Raw genomic sequence first — 22954 nt, 5'->3', positions numbered from 1 at the left:
GTGTAGGTTGAATCACTTGCATGTTTCCATTGCATTTTGAAGCCTTTCTGCTGTAAAATCTTTTCTCTTATTTATTGACAAGTTACTGCGTTTACATTATTTTGTTTAGAACAGAAGGGGTCAGTTAAAAAGGGTTAATATCATAAATACGAACAAAAACTTGTCTTATTTTGATTTTAAAATAAACCATAATTTGGGCATTAGCTGTTCGTTTTATCCAAAATGGTTTGTGTCTACTTTGGCTTCTATAACGATAGTGTGTGATTTTTACTCCAAGCTACTAAACTTTGTACCTTCCAGGATATGCACGTGATCTCGATTTATTCCTACACGAATTTTTATTTTTCAGAAACTAATATACAGTATTTGTTAATTATTTGTATGTAACCGCTGCACTGAGAGAAAACAAATCTTGCAACACGTGAGTAAAAAATTGCTGCAGTTGCTACGAAAGTCTTTAACTATTTTTCGCCTGTTTTGTTTTATTCCAAAACACATGAAAAGTGGTATTGCTGTACATAGTGAATTTGTAATTTTTACATTACGATTTTTATATTAGTATTCACAATACAAATGTTTACAAATTAGAAATAATACGATTTTGGTTCTGTAACTGTACTACTACGCACATCCTTATACGCAGAACTCGGTGATATGTTTATTATACTGGTTTAAATATCTGTCATCTTCAGCTGTATAAGGTTCTTGCAAACCAACATGACAGTTTTTATACAAAAACAGATAAACGGTTGACTTATTGTTGAAATAAAATACATTATGGATTATTTAAAAACTACCTACATGAAACTCCGTGCAAGAAGAACATAGGTGGATAGAAATACGTATAACATCCATCAACACTCCTGTTTTTTTATGTAGCCTTAGTACGTATAGCTTCCAAGGTCCTAAAATAAGAAATTTTATAAATTAGTGAGTCATGAACAAATAATCTAAAGTTTACAATCCGAGTAGTTAACCACCAAACAACACCCATGGCGAGAAAGGCGAGGGGTGGTAGATTAGAATATCCTAGATACAGTATGTTGTAATAATATAATAGCGCCATACAACAATAAGCAATTGAGATCCACACTGTTCTGGTGAATTTATAGAATTCAGTTTGGACGGAAAGATCATAGAAACAATATAATTTGTATTTAGTAGTTTTAACAGGGTAAACTTTGTCATCATTCTCTTGACGATTTCGTAGGGTATGTGGTATATGTGACAGGAGAAGTTCATGAATACAGAGTCAGCATTATATGATTAATTAACAATGTAATTAGTGTTGTCACCAACACTTACTTGGGTCATAGGTATATAGAGTACAGTTTAAAATAAACAATATGTAAAACAACAAACTTTTTGGTGGAATATAGGGCGTGTGTGTGTGTGTATATTTACACGTTTAGCATGAAACATGAATTTACTTGTATACAGTCTCACACAATGGGTGTGGACTAGTGGGTATGACGCTCGACATGCAATCTTTGGGTAGTGGGATCGAAATGCATATGAAAACTATTTCAAGAGTTGGAACGTTATAATATAGCAATAAATCACATTATTCACAGGTAAAGAGTAAACCAACGTTTAGTAATAGCTATTGTTGATTAGTCTGCCCTCCACAATCAGAGGCAGCTAGCGCAGACAGCTCTCGAGTAGCTGCACGTAGTTCGTGAAACTAAACTCCTGTTGCCTCCCAGTGGCACGTGATATGTCTGCGAACTCCAACCGCTAGAAACTGGATTTCGATAACCATGGTGGGCAGAGCACAAATAGCCCATTGTGTAGCTATGTGCAAACAATCAGCCAACTAAACTCTTCAAATATTATTCGCCAGCATGATTCAAGTAAAACATAAACGAAACAAGAATCCCAAAATTGGTCACTTGTAGGTTGAATTATTTCATTAAATCAAAATATTCTGTTGAAAACGTGTAATTAAGTATTGTCTCTTTTTTTACTTTACAATACAGCTAGAAAACAAACAAAATTTTTTGTACAATTAATACCATCAAACTAAAATATTATAATGGTGTTTGTAAAATATGAACCTACGTCATTTATAATGCATAAACTTCTAACAAAAAGTTCTAATTAATTAAAAAAATCTATAATCAACTAACTTAGAGTAGGAACTATATATAAAACTTCAGTTTTCAACCTATGAATTATTGATTTCATTTACTTAATATGAGATTGTAACTTTTCATTTCGTAAGTTTAGTGTAGACAGAGATTTTAGTCGTATTTGTGGAAGATGTCATCACTAAGATTTAAAGTAACCTAGTAACAGGTGGAGAACTTAATGACCTATATGGAAATTGCCTTCGCTTAGATTTAAACTAAGCTCACAATTAGATACAGATTGTAATGGTCTCAGACGAAAACATTTCAACCAAAACTTTAATCTGAGCCTAGATTGAAATTTCAGAGATTTAAATGTAAGATGTAACATTCCCCACTTAAGCTGGTATTCAATTATAAAGAGATTTTAGTTGTCATAGTGGTACATATGGCTGTCCAAAGCAAACTAAGTTTGCGTTTAGTCGAGTGACATTCTTATAGTTTTAAACACTGAAATTGTTAAAATACTTTATATGAGAAATATGTCAAGCAATAGGAGAAAAATTCGGTTATCTTTGGTGTTTCTGTAATATTCTTCATAATGAATTATTTTACTTAAACACATGAACATAAAAATACGTAAACCGGTTAAAAGTACCTAATTCTAAAACCCTCGTATTTTATGTTATCCACTTAATTTTCATTCCCTTTAATTCGTTCGTGCAATTAATATACGCAAGTTAAATTGCTCCATTTACGCAAACCTTACATTTCCAAAACTATCCACAACAAGTAAGTTTGTTGTTGACTTTTGAGGGCTATCTGTCCTAGCCGTCCCTAAATTTGTAGTCTCAGACTAGAGGGAAATCAACTAGTCATCGCCACACACCGATAACTCTTGGACTACTCTTTTACTAACGAATAGTGTCATTGACTGTCAAGTTATTACACCCTCACGACTGAAACGGTGAACAAGTTCGGTGTGACGGGGGTTCGAATCATGTTGAAATGACGAGCATATTTGGTGCTACGAGGATTTAAACCCACGATCCTCACATTACGAGTCGAGCACTTTAACCACCTGACCATGCCAGGCCCCACAGATACAATTTGGTAAAGTTAGTTAGTATCTTTGTTTTCTGAATTTCGCGATAGGCTACTCGAGGGTTATCTGCGCTAGTCGTTCCTAACTTAGATGCGTAAGACTAGCGGGAAAGCAGCTAGTCATCACCACCCTGCCAACTCTTGGGTTACTCTTTCATCAACGAATAGTGGGATTGACCGTGACATTATAACTCCCCCACGGCTAAAATGACGAGCATGTTTGGTGTGACAGGGATTCGACCCCACCACCCTCAGATTACGAGTCGAGGGCTTTAACCACCTGGCCATAAGGATTCGAAACTTCGAGCAATATCCGTTTAACTATCGTTTAATCAACACTAAAAGCAAAACAATCTTACACGAAGACAGGGGGTAATTTTAAATGGATTATCCATTCGTTTAATTTTATCGAAGTTTGGTTACAAAAATTGGGAAAAATTATACCAATTACGTATTCGTTTAATTAAAAGTTACATATGTAGTTACTTTCATGAAAATCTGAATCTTCCCTTTAAACTTATGGCCCGGCATGGCCAGGTGGTTAAGGTACTCAACTCGTAATCTGAGGGTCGCGAGTTTGAATCCCCGTCACACCAAACATGCTCGCCCTCTCAGCCGTGGGGGCGTTATAATGTGATGATCAATCCTACAATTCGTTAGTAAAAGAGTAGCTCAAGAATTGGCGGTAAGTGGTGATGACTAGCTGTCCTCCCGCTAGCCTTATGCTGCTAAATTAGGGATGGCTAGCGCTGACAGCCCTCGAGTAGCTTTGCGCAAAATTCTAAACAAACCAATCCTTTTAAACTTAACTTTTTCTACTTTGTGCAAGTGTTATACTCTATATTGTCCTCCATCAGCACGATAAAGTATGATTTACAGGGGAGCTATAAATACAATTTATAACAAGTTTGTTAATACTTTGAAACTTTACTTATTTATATATTTGTAACCTTATTAGCACTTATGTATTAACACCTCAGCTGTTGTTGTTTTGAATTAAGCACAAAGCTACACAATAGGCTATCTGTGCTTTGCCCACCACGTGTATCGAAACCTGGTTTTTAGCTTTGTAAGTCCGCAGACGTATCGTTGAGCCACTGGGGAACAATACCTCATCTGTCAGACCTATACTGTGGTTTATAATCTACATCAGTATGTGCATACTTGATCTCTGAGACCAGTTATGTGGGTTATAATGTACAACAATATGTGAACATCTGATCTAGTAGACCTGTTTAAGTTGTTAATTCATTGACGAACATATAAAGCTATCATCAATCCTCAAATTCTTAGAACTTCGACCGTAAGTGAAACTTTATAGTCAGTACACTTCAATAGATAATTAACTTTTATTCATCATAACACAATATTTAGGAAACATAAGATTACAAAGAAATTCTCTTATGGGCCTGATGGGCTTTAATAAGTGTACGAACAGGGTCTATTTTCTCCCATTATCAACAATAGTCCTTGATTCACTCCTTGTACAGTCCAATCGGCTATTCTGGGAAAGTCTGCTGTAGCCCTAACTGTGGTTTATATTACGCAGCAACGTATATACACTCGATCTGTCAAGCCTATTGTTGTTTATACTATATATCAATACGTGTATACCTCATCCTATAACCCATGCGCTTTCGAAAGATCGACCTGAAAAAGAAGAGTTCACCTTTCGGAAGTACTCGAGTTGCAGGGTTTTTATTCATTTCTGTCAAGACGTCTTGAACCTACGTGTTTTGGCAACATCATAAATGTATACTTCATCTATTAGGCTTATATTTCCCAGCAAGGTGTGCGCACGTGATCTAACAGAGTTGTGTCTGGATTTGTGTTCTGCAGTAATGTGTACACATGACCTACTGTACAATTACTGAGCTTAATACTACCCAGCAAGATGTATGTGTTGTTTTTTTTAACTTATTCTATCTTTCAATCATCAAGTTAAGATTGTTACGATTGGATATCGACCGTTTTCACATTTACAAATTTATACGATCACCAAGTCTACATTTGAACTAATAATTAATTTACTAGATAGTTATTGCTAATCAGTTTATATCATACGTTCCGGCTACAGGTATGTTGTTATATTCGGTAAAATCTTGAGAATGGCTGTGGCTGTGATGGTCAGGATATGGTTCAGGTTCCTCTTAGTAAAAACACTTGTATGCTATCCACCCTGCACATAAAAATGTAACTAATTAATAACTAGACTTAAATAATCGTATAGCCTACTAATCATGGCAATGAGTTGAAAGATTATTTGTTTTGCTTGTAGATCCTGTTAAGTAAATACAAAGAAAATTTCCAACCAGAATTCTCATATTTTTAAGAAGTAATGCTTGGTCAAGAAACCAAACTCCACAGGCTTTAACACGTACAATAAGAGAATAAAGATTTGTGTTTGCAATTATAATTATTGAACAGTCCTTTTACCTGTGCTACACAGATTTCTTATAATGTTAAATAAATTTGATTACAGTTTAGGTAAATGAGTACAAACGTTCGCAAACTTCTTATATTGTCAATCTCTTACTTCCTCGTTTACTTAGCCTAAATTTTGAATTTTATTGAATAGTATATAATAGTAATAAAGATAACTAAAACATCGGAAACCTTATTATCAACTGTATTGCAAAATAATACAATATTTAAAACTTCTTTGGTATATATCTTAATAATATATATATCTTTTTATTATATTAAAATGTCTCAAAAGATATTACTTTAAATTACTTTGGAACCACTAAAAACATGGAAGCACTTAATTTTCAGGCTCTTTTGTTGCCGTTCGATACAAACGTCGCGCCACCTGGTTGATAATTTGTCACTTCACTATGCGGTTATCACTGCGAGACATTTTTAACAGAGATCGAGCTCGCTTTGAAGCTTAAGCTAACTGAGCTGGCTTTAAACCACCCACACATCGACACGTGGACGAAATTTCCATCCTTTATGAAACCATGTATAGCTACGTATCAGCTGCAACAGGCTAGCTTCTATGAATTAATTGGTGAATTTTCTTTTCGCCTCGTATTATTAATTCACCACCCTGGATCAAGCTGTTCATTGGAGTGAAAACTCAGACGATTGAAGTCGACATTTTATTTATTTGCGTTTTGTTTCTTAACCATCTCCGTGTGTAATCTGATCCTAGAGAGGTTAATTTTGTTTTCGACATCCAGTGAGTGATACACATTTTTATCATTGTCGAATTACCCACAATTCCGTCTAGCAGTCGAAGAACTGAGTTCAAAAACTTCAGTATGTAGAATATACATACACTACAGTATATGAATATGTATATATATACACATAGATAAGAATTAGATTGATAAAGAAGTATCCAAGGTCCTTGAGCTTCTCACAGTTTCATTCGGAATGTTCCATTTCTAAAACAAAAACTTAACATCTTAACAGTCACCGTTCAAGACACGTTATTCTGTTTCGAGTACTTTCCATTGGATACAGAGCTCAGCTGAAGTGTCGTGCCGGGTATATAACAGGTGGCATACGGTAGCAATGTCAGACAGTCGGTCGGATGATCACCATCTAAATGAAACAGAAATGAATATCGTAAAGGAGAATACAGTAAGGAAAGTTTCTGACATCGAAAGTAAGTCATCTAATACACGTTTATTAATCATACTGTTGTTTTCTGTGCAATTGCAATTTTATTATTATTCGTATAAAATATCTTATCACAGGTGGCGTGCAAGTTTTCAATAAAGCTCACGAGCCGTTTTTTATTGTAAATTTTTAGAACACGTACAGTTTATCTCTCTTGCACTAATAAAAAGCTTGTTTGTTTGTTTGTTTTGAGTTTTCGCGCAAAGCTACTCGAGGGCTATCTGCGCTAGCCGTCCCTAATTTAGCAGTATAAGACTAGAGGGAAGGCAGCTAGTCATCACCACCCTCCGCCAACTCTTGGGCTACTCTTTTACTAACGAATACTGGGATTAACCGTCACTATATAACGCCCCCACGGCTAAAATGACGAGCATGTTTGGTGTGACCAGGATTCGAACCCGCGACCCTCGGATTACGAGTCGAACGCCTTAGCACACTTGGCCATGCCGGGCCCCTAATAAAAAAGCATGTTTTCTTTTAGGCTATCCAGTCTTTTTCTTGTGAGCACTTTAGTCACGTTGACCAGGATTTGTTTCTTGTAAAGATCAGGTAATGATATAACTTTTTAAAAATGATAATCGACAGCATTTTCATTCTAATTAATAGCAGTTTAAATTTTCAATCTTGGGTATTATATTCTGGTTAACAGAATTTCATCGTTTCCACCAATTATATTAATCCTTCGCCGGAAACGATGTTCAATAACAAACGCACGCACATCACATACACAAATTCTAGATGAAAAGCCAGCTCTTCCCTTTTTGTTTGTTTAGATAGTGTAATAAAACTGTGATCATATCAACATTTCTTTTCTGAGGGAGAGGGAAAGGAAAACTGCCCCTGTATTAGTGATGGAGCAACTTGCTTCCCCGCTTCCCTCGTACCTATGGGTAACGCATAAAATCAACGACCTTCTGCTTTTCTTCTGATATAAACCAGCAAAGCGGCTTTATTTAACTTATACGAATTTATTTCTCAGGTTCCGTTGAATAAAACAGTCACATATTTTTAAGTTCACCATGGATATTTATGCTTAAAGCCTAAAACACACCCAGGGGTACCGTTGATTTTACTTGGGAAACTATTTAAATCGTAACTGATGTGCGACCTAATTTGTTGTTAAAATATTATTTGTTATATCTTTAACATTGATAAAATAAAATATTTTTAAGTTAAAACAACATCAATCCCACTTAAGGAAACACAGTTCGAGGACCAACAACGCTTCTTAGCTGAAAACTTAACACTTTACATGACCTTACAAATCATCTTAACCTTTGAAATTAATCCTACTTTGACCTCCAAACACAACGAATAGGAAACTACTCATTATTGTAAAAATCTGTGTTTGTTTGTTTGTCTTTTCTTATAACAAAGCCACATCGAGCTATCTGCTGAGCCCACTGAGGGGAATCGAGCTTCTGATTTGTAAAATCTGACGTGTGACTTTCTGATACAGAAAATAGAAAAATTCTGAATTTTAATCTCAATTAAAGATTTACAAAATATGTCTATTTTTGATTAATGTTGTATCGTGTGTAACCATTTGAGTTTAGCAGTGAATTACAATAAATTTATCGGTAATTTTTAACAATACTAAACGTTCCTTGAGTCTTCTCTGGGATAGGCAGTATTAAATATTTCTATAATTCCATTTCTCTCGTACGCACACATACAAAAGAATAAGGGTTGTTTCGAATTTCGCGCGAAACTACACGAGGGTTATCTGTGCTAGTTGTTCTTAATTTAGCAGTGTAAGACTGGAGGGAAGGCAGCTATTCATGGCATCCCACCGCCAACTCTTGGGCTACTCTTATACCAACTAGTAGTGAGATTGACCATAATATTATAATACCTTCACGACTGAAATGGCGAGAATGTTTGGTGCAACGGGGATTTGAACCCGCAACCCTCAGATTACGAGTCGAGTGCCTTAACCATCTGGCCATACCGCGCCCAAAAGAATAAAGAAAAACATTCTTCATTATCATATGTGATCAAGTTCATAAGTCATAATTTCTTAAGGCATTAAGATCTTGCTCGAAAGAAGCAAATGGAAAGAATTAATAATTTACTTTCTGTATATAGTGTTCATGGACACACTGTACCCATATATTAACGTATACGATAAGTTGCTCTGAAAGGATCCTTGGAAGATGGAGGTTTATATCACATGTAGTTATATAATCTTTAAATTAGGCTGAAATTGTTATTGAAAACTCTACGGCTAACGTTTCTTCAGAGCGCTTTAAAACTTCCTGTTAAAGATGCACTTTCTTCTGACTCCGAATAGTTGCGTCATGTGAAGACTGAAAGTAAAGAACTACAATAGATAAGAGTAATTGGTCATACAATGAAAATGTAGATGAAATTTGTTTCTATTTCTTCCTTTCCTCGTCCAAAGACGCCTCAAAGACTAGACTTGAAATGTTCTACGTTTCCGTTAAAATCTGCATGAGGACGCATGCATCTCTGTTTATTTTACTGTCTTTGTTATTTCAACCTTTGCGATGAAATGAACATGTTCGTTAAAAAAAAATCAGTTGTTTTCAACAGACTAGTAAAGTTAACGAAACTTGCGCTTTCAATAAATAGATAAATACGATTTTTTATTTATTTAAAATAAGCAAAAGTTATTTTTAAACTTCACACACAGATATTATATGCATCTATAACACTAAAAATATACTCAAAGAAGTTAAACTTAAAACGTTCTCCACCATCTAACTTAAATAAAAGCCAGTTTGTGTGTCACGTCACGCTTCTTTTCTCGAAATAGGTAAAGTCATAGAAGTGCATTTATCCAGATAGAATAGTTCGGTTGCCATCTGCCTATTGCGATTTTAGAAACGGGTATCCAAGGTAACCGTGAGGATCGTGTCGTAAAACCTTGTAAGTGTAGTGAGTGTTGATATAATAAGCTAAGATTACTAAGATTAGAGCCGAGTGCACAAAATGTACCATACAAGTGAAAATATCAATTCAGTTTTAAACTTAAATCGTTTCTGAATTAAGCTATTTTCTGTTAGATAACCAACATTTTTAACAAAACAAATTTCTTTAATTAAGACTTTCAATTCAGAAATCAACAAACATTTGTTTCCAGTTTTGTTGTCTATACATTTTATACTTCCACTACATATACTAACAACAGTATTAAGTTATACTTTGTTAAAAAGAGCGCGTAATGTTACCAAAACGTACTGTCTTTATATATAACAGACTTTGTTAATTTAACTCATTTTTATCAGTAATTATTCTGTGAATACACCATGAATTCATTTTTGGAAGGATTTTAATTTTGATTCTCACAAAATAATTTAAAAACATTTCACTCTCTCGACTACAGTTCTTTCCCTCTCTGTTGGTCAAGCTTCATTTCGCAAAATTTGTTTATTTCAGTTAGCTATGATATGTGAGTTTAGGATATACTATGGGGTGAGAGTGGTATTATTTATCCCGTCATTTTTGACAGGCTAACTGCTAGTATAAAAAAATAATCGTGATAGACTGAGCCAAGTATACTTCATGTAATATTCATGTATTCGGTTTTGAAGCCCTATAGTATTCACACAAAGTGTATAAAATTAATAACAAATAATTTGTTTTGAGAGTAAACTTGCATAATGAACGACCTGTGTTATATTTACCACAGGGATCGAACAACAAATGTTTGTACTATAAGACGTCAACTTTATCGTTGGACAATTAGAGACCGAGGAACAGTTTTATTAGTATAAAATAGATAGATGTTAATACTTGTCTTCAGTATATAATTTTCAACTTTCATAATATAGATTTAAAGAGAGAAAATAATATATTGTTGGTTCTTACATTTTAGATGTAAAATTAGATAACCTTTAACTTTACTTTTCGTTAATATTACAAGTGCTGCTCGACATTTGGAAAACAGGTTATGTAAATTATTGTGCATCTGTACAACACTTGTACAGATAACACATCTGTACTATTATTTTCGTAACACTAGCCTTCCATATATGCATCGCCTTCATCGTAATAAATTATGTATACACATACAGATATACATCTTCAGATAATTCCTATGTAACTACTAATAACCCTCACCTACATACAGAAAAATTAAAACTCAGAGTAAGTTGATTAAATTAAACAAGTAAATATTTTAAAGTAAGTTACTCTTGTTCAAATCATAGAATATCTTGCTTCTGTTTTGATATTTTGAGAAGAAAAAAAAATTGCCTGTTCCGTTTCTACATAGGATTACAGTGATATTATTTGTGAAGTTACATCAACAGTTGTTAATTTTAGTGTACTCCTGTCTCAGGTATCACAAATTCAGACGTGTACATAATTACCATTAAATACTTCCAAGTAAATACATTTCTCAATTGTTCAAAATAAATTTCGTCGAAGCTAAAACAAAAAATTATGTTTCGACCACGTTGTCGTTTTTTCGTTTGCGTTGGTTTTGAAAGTAGAACACCAAACAAAATTCAATTACATACTGATGAAAATTATGCAACTGATTTTTGTTTACGTGTAATTAACATTCGTTTATCAGACTAAGAACAAAACAGCAGTTTTTGTGTTTATATATTTTTACCATTAATTCACTTATATTATTTTTATCATTTGTTAAGTACCGACAATTTTGTCCCTGCTCTCTAAACTTGTTATAAATTTACTTTTGAAGTATATTCGGTATATATATATACATTTACAGACATTGTATTGCTGGATTTGAGTTTATTATAAAGAGAGTGCTGTAGATCAAACTAAGGTTACTGCATACCTATATTAGAAACTAAGCATCTGTTGAAGCCACATTTACTGCTCGCCTCATCTTGGTGTCTCATACTTTTACGAACGGAACACCATAAAACTGGACATGGTAAGTAAACTCATCTGACTATTTGTTTGTATTAAAATCAAAGATATTTCATCATTTACACTTAAACATTATATAACATTACAATTGAGACCTATGTAATACTTTTATATATTACATTACATTAAAGTTGAGACTTATGTAATACTGTTCGGTGATTTGATCTCATTTATTTTGCAAAAAAACTAATCTAATAGGAAATTTTCAATGCAATCTTTAATTCACGTAAATATAGTGACACATAATACGACATGACGTCAGTAAACCTGATAGGATCACTAAATGATAACCCGTGATTATTCAAACATCTTTCCTCTATGGCTAGCATTATAAATTAACCAATCATTAATACGTATCCTACAGTTGAACAGTAGGTACAAAATTAACATATGTCATTTAATTTTGTGGCATTGCTTGTGTGTGTTTTTTTTTTTTTTTTTATAGCAAAACCACAGTGGGTTATCTGCCGAATCCACCGCAGGGAATCGAACCATTGCTTTTAGAGTTGTAATATTATTATTGATGAGACTCTACAGTTGGCCCTAACCATAACGAATAAACTAATATCATGTTGATGACTAATTAGAAGGGCCGGTATGGCCAGGTGGTTAAGGCATTCGACATGTAATTTGAGGGTCGCGGGTTTTAATCCCTGTCACGCCAAAATGCTCACCCTTTCAGCCGTGGGAGAGTTATGATGTGGCGGTCAATCCCACTATTCGTTGGTAAAAGAGTAGTCCAAGAGTTGGCGGTGGGTGGTGATGACTAGCTGTCTTCCCTCTAGTCTTATACTGCTAAATTAGAGACAGCTAACGCAGATAGCCCTCGAGTAGATTTGCGCGAAAATCAAAACCTACACTTTTTCCCACCCTCTCTGCATCTCTGTTAGAGAGTATTGATATAACTACAATGGTGCACAAGAAATCGTTAATTTTTAAGAAACAGGCTCAATGAATTATATACTTTCGTATTACTCTTTCTTCTGCCACCAGGGGTATTGATTCTGGATAATTTAAGAATATTGTATATTTCAAATAGCATCTGTTTATCCCACAAATGTTTAAAGAATAGTGTTTTCCCCTGTTACTGAAAAGAAAAATGTAATAAACCAAGTCTTGTTTTCCAATTTTTGAAGGCTTTCTTTTCCATTAAAGCCTTGAACAAATCATCAAAAACAAACGTAGATATAATTCGCTTATGGTTGTATGAAAGTGACCATATTTATAAAGCGATCTCATATTATAGTTATGAATGTCGTCACATATAACGGTGTTTACATGTCAAGATATTCAAACGGCTAAAGTTATAGTGTTTAACTTGTTATATCTCTTAAGGATTTTCCAAAATCAAATAACAGTTTCTAATCTGGCGATTCATGTATTTAATCATTAACAAAGCACAGATAACGAAGAAATCAAAACATCTTCACGAACCTTAAGATTATTCTGACTATGAAGGTAGTTACTTGGAAAAAAAATATCACCTTGAACTTTATATTTACTCTCTGCCCTTGCGTTAAGGGCGTTCAGGTTGTAGAATTTTACCCAAATGGAAATTATAAAACGTGATCAATAAATTCAGTTTACAAACCGTAAATTCGCCCTTATGGAATTTTGTAGTAAATATATAAAAAAATTAAACACAAAATACAATAATAATAATTTGTCCAAAAATCGTTTTTCTTCTTCTTTTAGAAATGCAGATCACCTTTCCAAACGTTAAAGTAATCTGAGGGTTGCGGGTTCGAATCCCCGTCACATGTTCGCCCTTTCAGCTGTGGGGACGTTATAATGTGACGACCAATCACACTATTCGTTTGTAAAAGCGTAGCCCAAGAGTTGGCGGTGGGTGATGACTAGCTGCCTTCTCTCTAGCGTTACACTGCTAAATTAGGGACGGCTACCACAGATAGCCTTTGTGTAACTTTGCGTGAAATTCAAAAACAAACGAACAAACTAGATGTCTGGAAAAATGTCATCATATGCAACTAGTACACCCAAGAGAATATAGAAAGGAACTATTTTGACATGAAATTTGATGTTTTAAGAGAAGTTTGATGTCAGAGAAACTTAACTCCATTACTAAAACATAAGGCTTGCTACTTATGTTTTAACAATACGTAACAATAAAGAAAAACTAAAGTAACTACATCTCTAAGTGCTCGAACATTTTATTTTGATAGAAATGAAGTAATGCTTGATATAGAAAGACTATTGAGTGGGCTCGGCATAGCCAGGTGGTTAAGGCACTCGACTCCTAATCTGAGGGACGCGTGTTCGAATCTCCGTCGCATCAAACATGCTCGCCCTTACAGCCGTGAGGGCGTTATAATGTGACAGTCAATCCCACTATTCGTTGGTTAAAAGAGAAGCCCAAGGGTTGATGGTGTGTGGTGATGACTAACAGCCTTCTCTCTAGTATTACACTGTTAAATTAGGGACGGCTAGCGCAGATAGCCTTCGTGTAGCTTTGCGCGAAATTTAAAACAAATAAACAAACAAAACTTTCCAGTGTGTGGCATAAGGACCAGATCCAACGTAACGTGCTATTAAACACTATGGTAATACAAGCTAAGACAAAAAAAAAAAACGTGTATGATGAAATGGTGACGGAACAAAGTGGTAGTTTGGAAGAAAAGCCATTCCTGACAAGTAAAGAGTGGTTCATTGGTTCAGAAAGCTCGTTAGTCTCTACTACATTAAACTAAGTGGTGAATTCTAATGTACAAGGTGCAAAAAGTACCCTAGTGAACCCTAGTAAAATTATTGGTGAAGGAGTTACTGTCAAAACAAGTCTTCAAAGTGGGTGAAATGCGACTGTTCTGGAAGTGCATGCCAGATAGAACATTTATTTTTAGGGAAGAGAAGTCTACATCAGGGTTCAAGGCTTCGAAACATCGTCTGACTCTACTTGTGTGTAATAATGATTTTGAAAATGTTTAAATTAAAGCCCTAACTAGTATGCAGTTTTAAAAGTCTTACGGCTCTAATTAAATTAGGCAAATCTTACTTATCAGTTAATTCGCGCTCATATAAGAAAACTTGAATGACTATAAGTGTTTTTCAAGACTGCTTTTTCAATTTCTTCTAACCTGTGGTTGAATATTAATGTGCCAAACGTAATATTTCCAACAAAGCATTGCTCGTCTTAGACAATGTACCAAGCCACTCAGTGAACTTGAATTATCTTTCTGATAATGTAAGATTGTTTGTTTTTTGTCTTGAAGCACAAAGATGCACAATGGGCTATCTCTGCTCTGCCCGCAACGGGTATCGAAACCCGGTTTCTAGCAGTGTGAATCCGCAAACATGCCGCTGTGCCACGGGGGCGATAAAATAAGAGTTGAGTACATCCCCCAAAATAAAACTGCATTGCTCCGATCAATTGATCAAGGAGTTACCTTCTATTTCAAGAGGTATTACTTACAGAGTACTCTAAAACAACTGATTAAAGCTACGGAATAAATATAACATTATTGACTCTATAGATAATATCACCGGGTCGTGGGATGAGTTGAAAGAGTGAACTATGAATAATATGTTGAAGAACATATAGCCAGAGTGTACCAACGACTTTACAGGGCTCCCCCAAGCAGAAAATTCAAGGAAATTTCACCAAGACACTGTAACACTTGCAAAACAGGTTGGTTTTGAAGATGTAGTTGAGTTGCAAAAGTCCCATGGAGATGTGTCGAATGAAGATCTAATAATATTAGAATAAGAGTAAGCAGCAGAAAAGTAGGACATTACTGAAGCGCCACCCACGTAACTTCAGTTGATACCAACCATTCATTCAAATCCTTTGCCCTCGTGGAATTAGTGGTGCAAATCCTTAGTGTTAATGATCTCAGCCTAAAAGTCAAAAAAGGAATACATGATGTCATGCACAACTACAAGGAGAGAAACAGCAGGAGCAGCAAACGACTCTCAACACAATCTTCGTCAAAAGAGCTAAGCCTACATCACATCAACATGATGATCATCATGATTTACAGGGTGTTTCAGCACTGAGTCTTCCTCTCTGTGGAAAATTTAAATGTTTTTGTGAATCTAATGCTATTTTTGATGAGTAAAACTATTAAACTTTGTCAGTTACATTAAATATGTGTTTACAAATGTTTTCTTAGATTCGTATGCGTGTTTTTTTACTTTTATGGATCGAAAAAAGTTTCCGTAAGAACACATCTACAGTTATAACATGGGATTTAATGGGAAAATAACTTTTCAAGTTAGGAAAGCTTTTCTCAAGAACATATCCTTTCCGTAACGCGGGAACTGAATGTAGTTGGCTCAAGATAGCCAGGTGGTTAGGGCGCTCGACTCTGAGGGGCGAAGGCTTGAATTTCTGTCACACGAAACAATCTCACCGTTTCATTTGTCTGGGCTTTATAATGTGACGGTTAGTCCCACTATTCATTGGTAAAAGAGTAGCCCAAGAGTAGGTGGTGGGTGGTGATGAGTAGCTGTCTTCTCTCTAGTCTTATACTACTAAATTAAAGATGGCTAGCGCAGATAGCTCTCGTGTAGCTTTGCGCTAAATTCAGAAAGCAAATAAACGTGGGAATCAAATGTCGATTGGCAACCCATGCACTTACTTAATAATACATTAAAGTGTAATAACAGAAAAAAAGGAAATCTCAAAATGTAAATGCAGAGTGGCATGTATTTACTGACTACCACATTATAGGACAGCAAGTGACAGAAAGAACATCTCGAAATCTAAGAATCTTACGAAGTTATTCATGTTTCAAACCTTGATTTTAAAAACAAGCATTATCCTTACATATTTTGAGACTGTGTATTCAATTCACACAGCTGGAGGAATTCTCAGGTACACAAGTATATACATATATATATTCATTTTATAAAGACAAGTCATTGCTCTAGGAAGCATTTTTGGAGTGGTCATGGCATTGCCGTATTCCCATTTACAGAGGAGTATGGGTTCATGTTTCTCCAGAAACGTTTTGAAACTTAATGCTATGAGACTGAATCTCGGGCCATTTTAACTACAAATACTGCATACACACAATGTAATACATTAAACTTAAATAAGCAAGTTTTAACATCCAAGTTGTTGATAAACACGCCATGGCGTGACTGACCTTGTCACTTTCTACGGCCATGCAAGCATTATCCTTACATATTTTGAGACTGTGTATTCAATTCACACAGCTGGAGGAATTCTCAGGTACACAAGTATATACATATATATATTCATTTTATAAAGACAAGTCATTGCTCTAGGAAGCATTTTTGGAGTGGTCATGGCATTGCCGTATTCCCATTTACAGAGGAGTATGGGTTCATGTTTCTCCAGAAACGTTTTGAAACTTAATGCTATGAGACTGAATCTCGGGCCATTTTAACTACAAATACTGCATACACACAATGTAATACATTAAACTTAAATAAGCAAGTTTTAACATCCAAGTTGTTGATAAACACGCCATGGCGTGACTGACCTTGTCACTTTCTACGGCCATGCAAGCGTGGATCGATATATATGTAGCCTAGCTAACTATAGTAATATAGAAAGTTACAATGCGACAAAAAGGTATTAAATAAGAAAATAAAACTACAAAAACTGAGTTTCTTAACATTTGAAATGTGAAATTTACAAAATTTTAAATAACTCAATGTTTATAATTTTGTCTTTCTTGTTTCTGTAATTTTTGCACCATTAAAAGTTTCTATATTATTATAGCTAGCTAGGTTACATATATATTAATTCCTGCTTGTCTTTATAAAATTACCATTTTTATTATACTTATTTGTTTCCTCTTTTCTATCAGCAATACTTTTTGGTGCCATCTAAGTGTGGGATGCGCGTATATCTATTATTCATCAGAATCTATTCCAAATCACCCTCAAATCTAATTACATGCCCAAAGTAGTGTACAGTCCATTTTATATAAATATACTGGTATTCTTTTCAGTACAAGAAAGAAATCATTGAGACACCAGACGTCATTTTTTTTTTATGAACACTTCTGGAAAGGTCACTTAGATGAAAATTCGTTGAAGTAAAGAAATTTCGATTCTCTCCATAAGCATGTATATAGCGGCTTTATAAGTACAGTACACTTTGGTCTTACTCAGCCAATACTGTGAAATGATCATTGTTAATATTTGAACGTACTAAAAGTAATTTTTAAAAGGGGTGATTTTTTGGCCGCCATTTTGTTTTGTCACGATCCATACAATTAGGTACTACCGTACTTAATAATAACTGCGTTCTGTTCGATGCTAAAATAATATGAAATTTTAATTTCCGTATTGTTTTAACAATATGTTGAGATATGATAATTATTCAATTTTATAATTTTTCTGTGTTTTTTTCTTAATTACTTGATAAACATGTAAATAAAGAAAACAATTTTTGGTGCACTACAATAGAGAAACTGAACATGCGCAACTACAGACAAAGCGTGTACGTCACAAGTCAGCGTTCCCCTCTGAATCTGTTTTGCGTGGGTTATGTGTGTGGGTAGAAACTCGAATCTCGTCGAGTGAACAGATCATCAAATAGCTATGAAAAAGATGTGTATTAAATAACTTATCACCGGTGAAGTGCTGAATAACTTAGGTTGACTATCTACACGTCATACGACAAGTTCATGCTTACCGAAACGTAGAGCAAATAAATTATTGTGAAAATGTATAGAAACTGACAGAAGTAGCAGTTTTATCTTATAAAGTTAAAAGCTTAGCACAGTTGAGACTTCAGCCCCTCGCTTGTCGGATGATGTACTAAGATACAGTATTTTAGAGGCAACCAGGATCATGGGTTTGACTCCCTATCGTTTTCACTTTTCTAATAATATTTTCCGTCACAAAGAAATTAAAGTATGTTATAGACCAATATATAAAACTTAAATTTCGAATTTTACTTCCATGTCTTTTTTCTTGCTAAATGAAACCAAATAACCTAAAAAATCATTAATATTCACCATGTGAAATTATTGACTTTTAACTTTCTTGTATTTCTTTGGATTGTATTATTAAGACAAAAGAAATAATCAAGAAACCAGTTCGGAAATGAATAGTTACTATCACATGAATTTCATCTCTTGACGTGATTCTCAGATCAATGTTTTTTCTATATTTTGAAAAATCTCCTTAAGACTGAAGAATATGGTATAGTGAGATTTACCTATCATTTATGGTAACTTCTATTACGTTTGTTTGTTTTTGGATTTCGCGCAAAGCTTCACGAGAGCTATCTCCGCTAGTCGTCACTAATTTAGTAGTGTAAGACTAGAGAGAAGGCAGCAACTCATCACCACTCACCGCCAACTATTGGGCTACTCTTTTACCAACGAATAGTGGGATGATCGTAACATTATAACAACCCTACCCTGGCTGAAAGGATAAGCATGTTTGGTGTGAAGGGGATTCGAACCCGCAACTCTCGAATTACGAGTCGAGTACTTTAATCAGCTGGCCTTGCCGGACCCTCACTTCTATTACCATTTTAAGTAAAGTTACGATGTTTCTCATGGGTGGCTAATCTTAAACAATATCAAAGTTTGAAGTAAAACGTTCCATATTGTGTTATTAAATTTTTGTTTCAAGATTTATGCAACTTTTTTTGTAATAGACTTCAGTGCACTAAAACCAACTAATGATAAAAATATACCAATAACGATTCACTTGTGTGATATTACTACACCTTCTACAGGACAGAACAGACTCTTGACGAATCATCGAAAATCCGAGGTACGATTCCCCTGGTGGACGGAACAGAAAGTCTAATGTGGCTTTGCGCTAAAGCAGATGAGCACGAAATAGGATATGCTTTTCAACATTAATGACCAACTAACATATATCCCCATACGAACCATATTTTTCCAATGTTTGTTCGAGTATTCCCTTCAATAGGAATTTCGGCGTAAACTGGTCTTTGTTTTTCCATTATTGCAATGAGACTGTAGGATGTATAATTCGTAAGTTGGTAACATTACGAAACATGCAGTGCTTTCACAGTCAAACTATGATACTGAAAGCTCATTAATAAGGGATTTGCAAAAGTTTCACCAACCTTCGTTCTTTTATTTTTCCATAGTGAGCTTGAATAATCTCGTTATATAACAGTTGTTTTTCTGTAGTTCCAGCTGAAATCATAATGGCATTACGACATTCTTGCAAGTTCGATTGAACTGCGAGAAAATATTATATTGTCAGACTAGCTATCATACACTCGGATACATAAATAATAAAAAAAAAACACGTGCCTAGTTCTGAGTGTTTGTTATCAAAATTGACTTTCTTCAGTCTGGAAACACTAACAGAAAAACGAAGATTATTTTGTATAGTGTGAGTGGCAAAATAATGAATTATTTCGAAATTCTTCATTTGTGCATTTGTTTTTGTTATTTTTTTAAATTTCGCGCAAAGCTACACGAGGGCTATCTGAGCTAGTCGTCTCTAATTTAGCAGTGTAAGACTAGAGCGAAGGCAGCTAGTCATCACCACCTACTGCCAATTCTTGGGCTACTCTTTTTCCAACGAATAGTGGGATTGAGCGTCAAATTATAACGCCCCCACGGTTGAAAGGGCGATCATGTTTGGTGTGATGGGGATTCGAACCCGCGACCCGGATTATTAATCGAGTGCCTTAACCACCTAGCCATGCTGAGCCCCGAGTCTATGTGCATTTGATGACAGTAACTGGAAATTCATTATAGTTTGTGTGTGTGTGTGTGTGTGTGTGTGTATTGCTAATGGAGCACAGCTTTCATGACAGGTACTGAGAATAAAGTGTAATTTTTTATAATAGTCACGAGAATGGTCTGGTGGTTAGGGTACTAGATTCACAATCTGAGGGTCCTGAGTTTGGAACCCGTTGCCTAACACATTTGCCGATTAGTCCAACCATTTAAGTGTAAACCTTTTGGCTTACTAAAATAGTTGAGGTTAAGGTCGTAATAAAATAAAAACAGAGAATACAATACATTTTTGTAATAGTGACTGAGAATTTGGCACAGGTGTCTTAACAATAACTGAGAATACAGTACAGTTTTTATAATAATTAAGAAAAGTATAATTCGATTTTTATATTAGCTCTCAAAAGTGGATATAGTTTTTTAACAGTTACTGATATTACAGTGCTTCTACGTTAGTTAATAAGAATACGGTACGTTTTTTTCATACCTGTTACTGAAAATACAGCACCTTTTTCATAGGTCTTACAAAAAGCGGCTTGGCATGGCCAGGTGGTTAAGGCACTCGACTCGTAATCCGAGGGTCATGGGTTCGAATCCTCTTCACACCAAACATGTTCGCCCTTTCAGTCGTGGGGGCGTTATAATGTGACGATCAATACCACTATTCGTTGATAAGAGTAGCCCAAGAGTTGGCGGAGGGTGGTGATGTCTAGCTGCCTTTCCTCTCGTCTTACACTGCTAAAGTATGGACGGCTAGCGCAGATAGCTCTTGTATCGCTTTGCGTGAAATTCAAAACAAACCAAACTTACAAAAAGCTATTGTGTATTCTCATTAATAACTATGAAAAATTATTGTATTCTCTGCACCTATTATGAAATTGCACTTTATTATTAGAAGCTAATATAAAACTATATTCTTTCTTATTTACTGACATAAAACCCTCTACAGTTTAAAAATGACAGGTAAATAACAATGGGTCGTATTGGGTTATGTTTATTTGTTTTTGAATTTCGCGCAAAACTACACGAGGGCTATCTACGCTAGTCATACCTAATTTAGCAGTGAAAGACTAGAGGGAAGGCAGCTAGTCATCACAACCCACAACCAACTATAGGGTTACTTTTTTACCAAAGAACAGTGGGATTGACTGTAACATTTTTAACGCTCCCATGAAGAGGAGGGCGAGCATATTTGGAGTGACAAAGATTACTAATGTAGTGCCCTAACCACCTGGCCTTTTGATTAAAAAACGAAATTAAAATGCATTATAAACAGTATTCACATCAACAATATTTGAATCAAGAAAACAGTGCAAGTTTTACTTGTCCAGTGTTTGCCTCTTGTTAATGCGCACAACACTTCCTTTTATAAAAACAAACAAGAAAAATACGTAGAAAACATTATAAACTAAGGCTTAAAACACGAAAGCTTTAAGTGATTTAGAAGCAACACCAGTAAGTTATTACAAGACCCATATGCTACTCGCCCTTCTCTTCAGAATACGTTAGAAGCCTATCAGTGAGAACTAATCTAGAAACTACATCATTTTGCACTAATTGGTAATTACTTTTCGTAAATACTCTATATCTAACCTGATATGTTACTCAGTTTTAAAAAAGAAAATAGAAAGAGCAACTTGAGAATGTTTTCGTATTTTTACCTCAAGCAAATATTCCCTCTTTTGTTTTTTTCCCCAAAACATCTTCACGTCACTTAGTTTTATTATGCAAGACTAAGGCTTCAGGACATTGACCTGTGGCTCCTTCCCACGCTAATCAATCAATGAACAGCATCAACGTTATCAAAATCTGAAAAAAAGCTTTTAGAACTCGTTTCCTGTTCTTGTTTTTGTCTAAGCAGAAAGACCCAACATTAATAACTGTGTTAAAGAGAAAAAAAAATATCTTGTTATATATGTAATCGTGAAAACGAAATACTTTTCAATATATTTTTGTTATATACTTATCAAACGTAAAGAGTAGACCTGCACTAATACAATATCTAATTGTGTGAATGCATTGTTTCCAAAATACTTATTCTATCATCTCATTGTCATAAAAAAAGATTACCTTTGCCTAATTAGTGTTAACATACGTTCTAAGCTGCTATGAACTTCATCCTGTCAACTTTTTTTAATGTTAACGAACTTCACAGATTTTGTTTGCATTCTTCACATCTACGATATAGTGTTAACAAGCTTTTTGTTATAAGCTTCGATACCAGAAACTAAAATTATTCGCAAAGAAAGCTGTAAATTCAGTTCATCTTACTATAATGAACGTGGCGTGTATATCAGTATCTATGTATGTAACCAAAACTCCTGTGCCATCTGCTGAATGACACCACAAACAAAGATCCTTAAAATATTTACCCGAACTGAAGTTCTTAAAAAAATATTTTTTCAATAAATGGTACTACTTTTAATGCGCCCCGCCAGTACAGCGGTAAGTCTACGGATTTACAACGTTAAAATCAGGGGTTCGATTTCTCTCGGTGGGCTCAGCAGATAGCCTGATGTGGCTTTGCTAATGTTTCCAGCCACACATTGATTTCAAACACGTGGTAAATATGATAAAAGATACTTGAGAATAAGAAAGAAAAGAAGCTAATTT

The 22954-nt window shown here is 34.8% G+C and overlaps 1 protein-coding gene across 1 annotated transcript in view; it reads left to right on the top strand.

Annotated features, from left to right (window-relative positions):
• Positions 1 to 6216: 6216 nt before the first annotated feature.
• LOC143229530 (synaptotagmin-15-like) overlaps positions 6217 to 22954 on the top strand; it is a 42174-nt gene continuing 25436 nt past the window's right edge. The window contains exon 1 of the mRNA XM_076462005.1: positions 6217 to 6789. Within this exon, the coding sequence (XP_076318120.1) occupies positions 6696 to 6789 (94 nt within the window). The 5' untranslated portion in view covers positions 6217 to 6695. The remainder of the gene's footprint in view (positions 6790 to 22954) is intronic.

The sequence above is a fragment of the Tachypleus tridentatus genome, chromosome 10 (genome assembly GCF_004210375.1).
Source record: "Tachypleus tridentatus isolate NWPU-2018 chromosome 10, ASM421037v1, whole genome shotgun sequence".
NCBI classification, from domain to species: domain Eukaryota; kingdom Metazoa; phylum Arthropoda; class Merostomata; order Xiphosura; family Limulidae; genus Tachypleus; species Tachypleus tridentatus.
The sequence above is the reverse complement of the archived record's forward strand: the minus strand, read 5'-3'. Positions and strand labels throughout refer to the sequence as shown.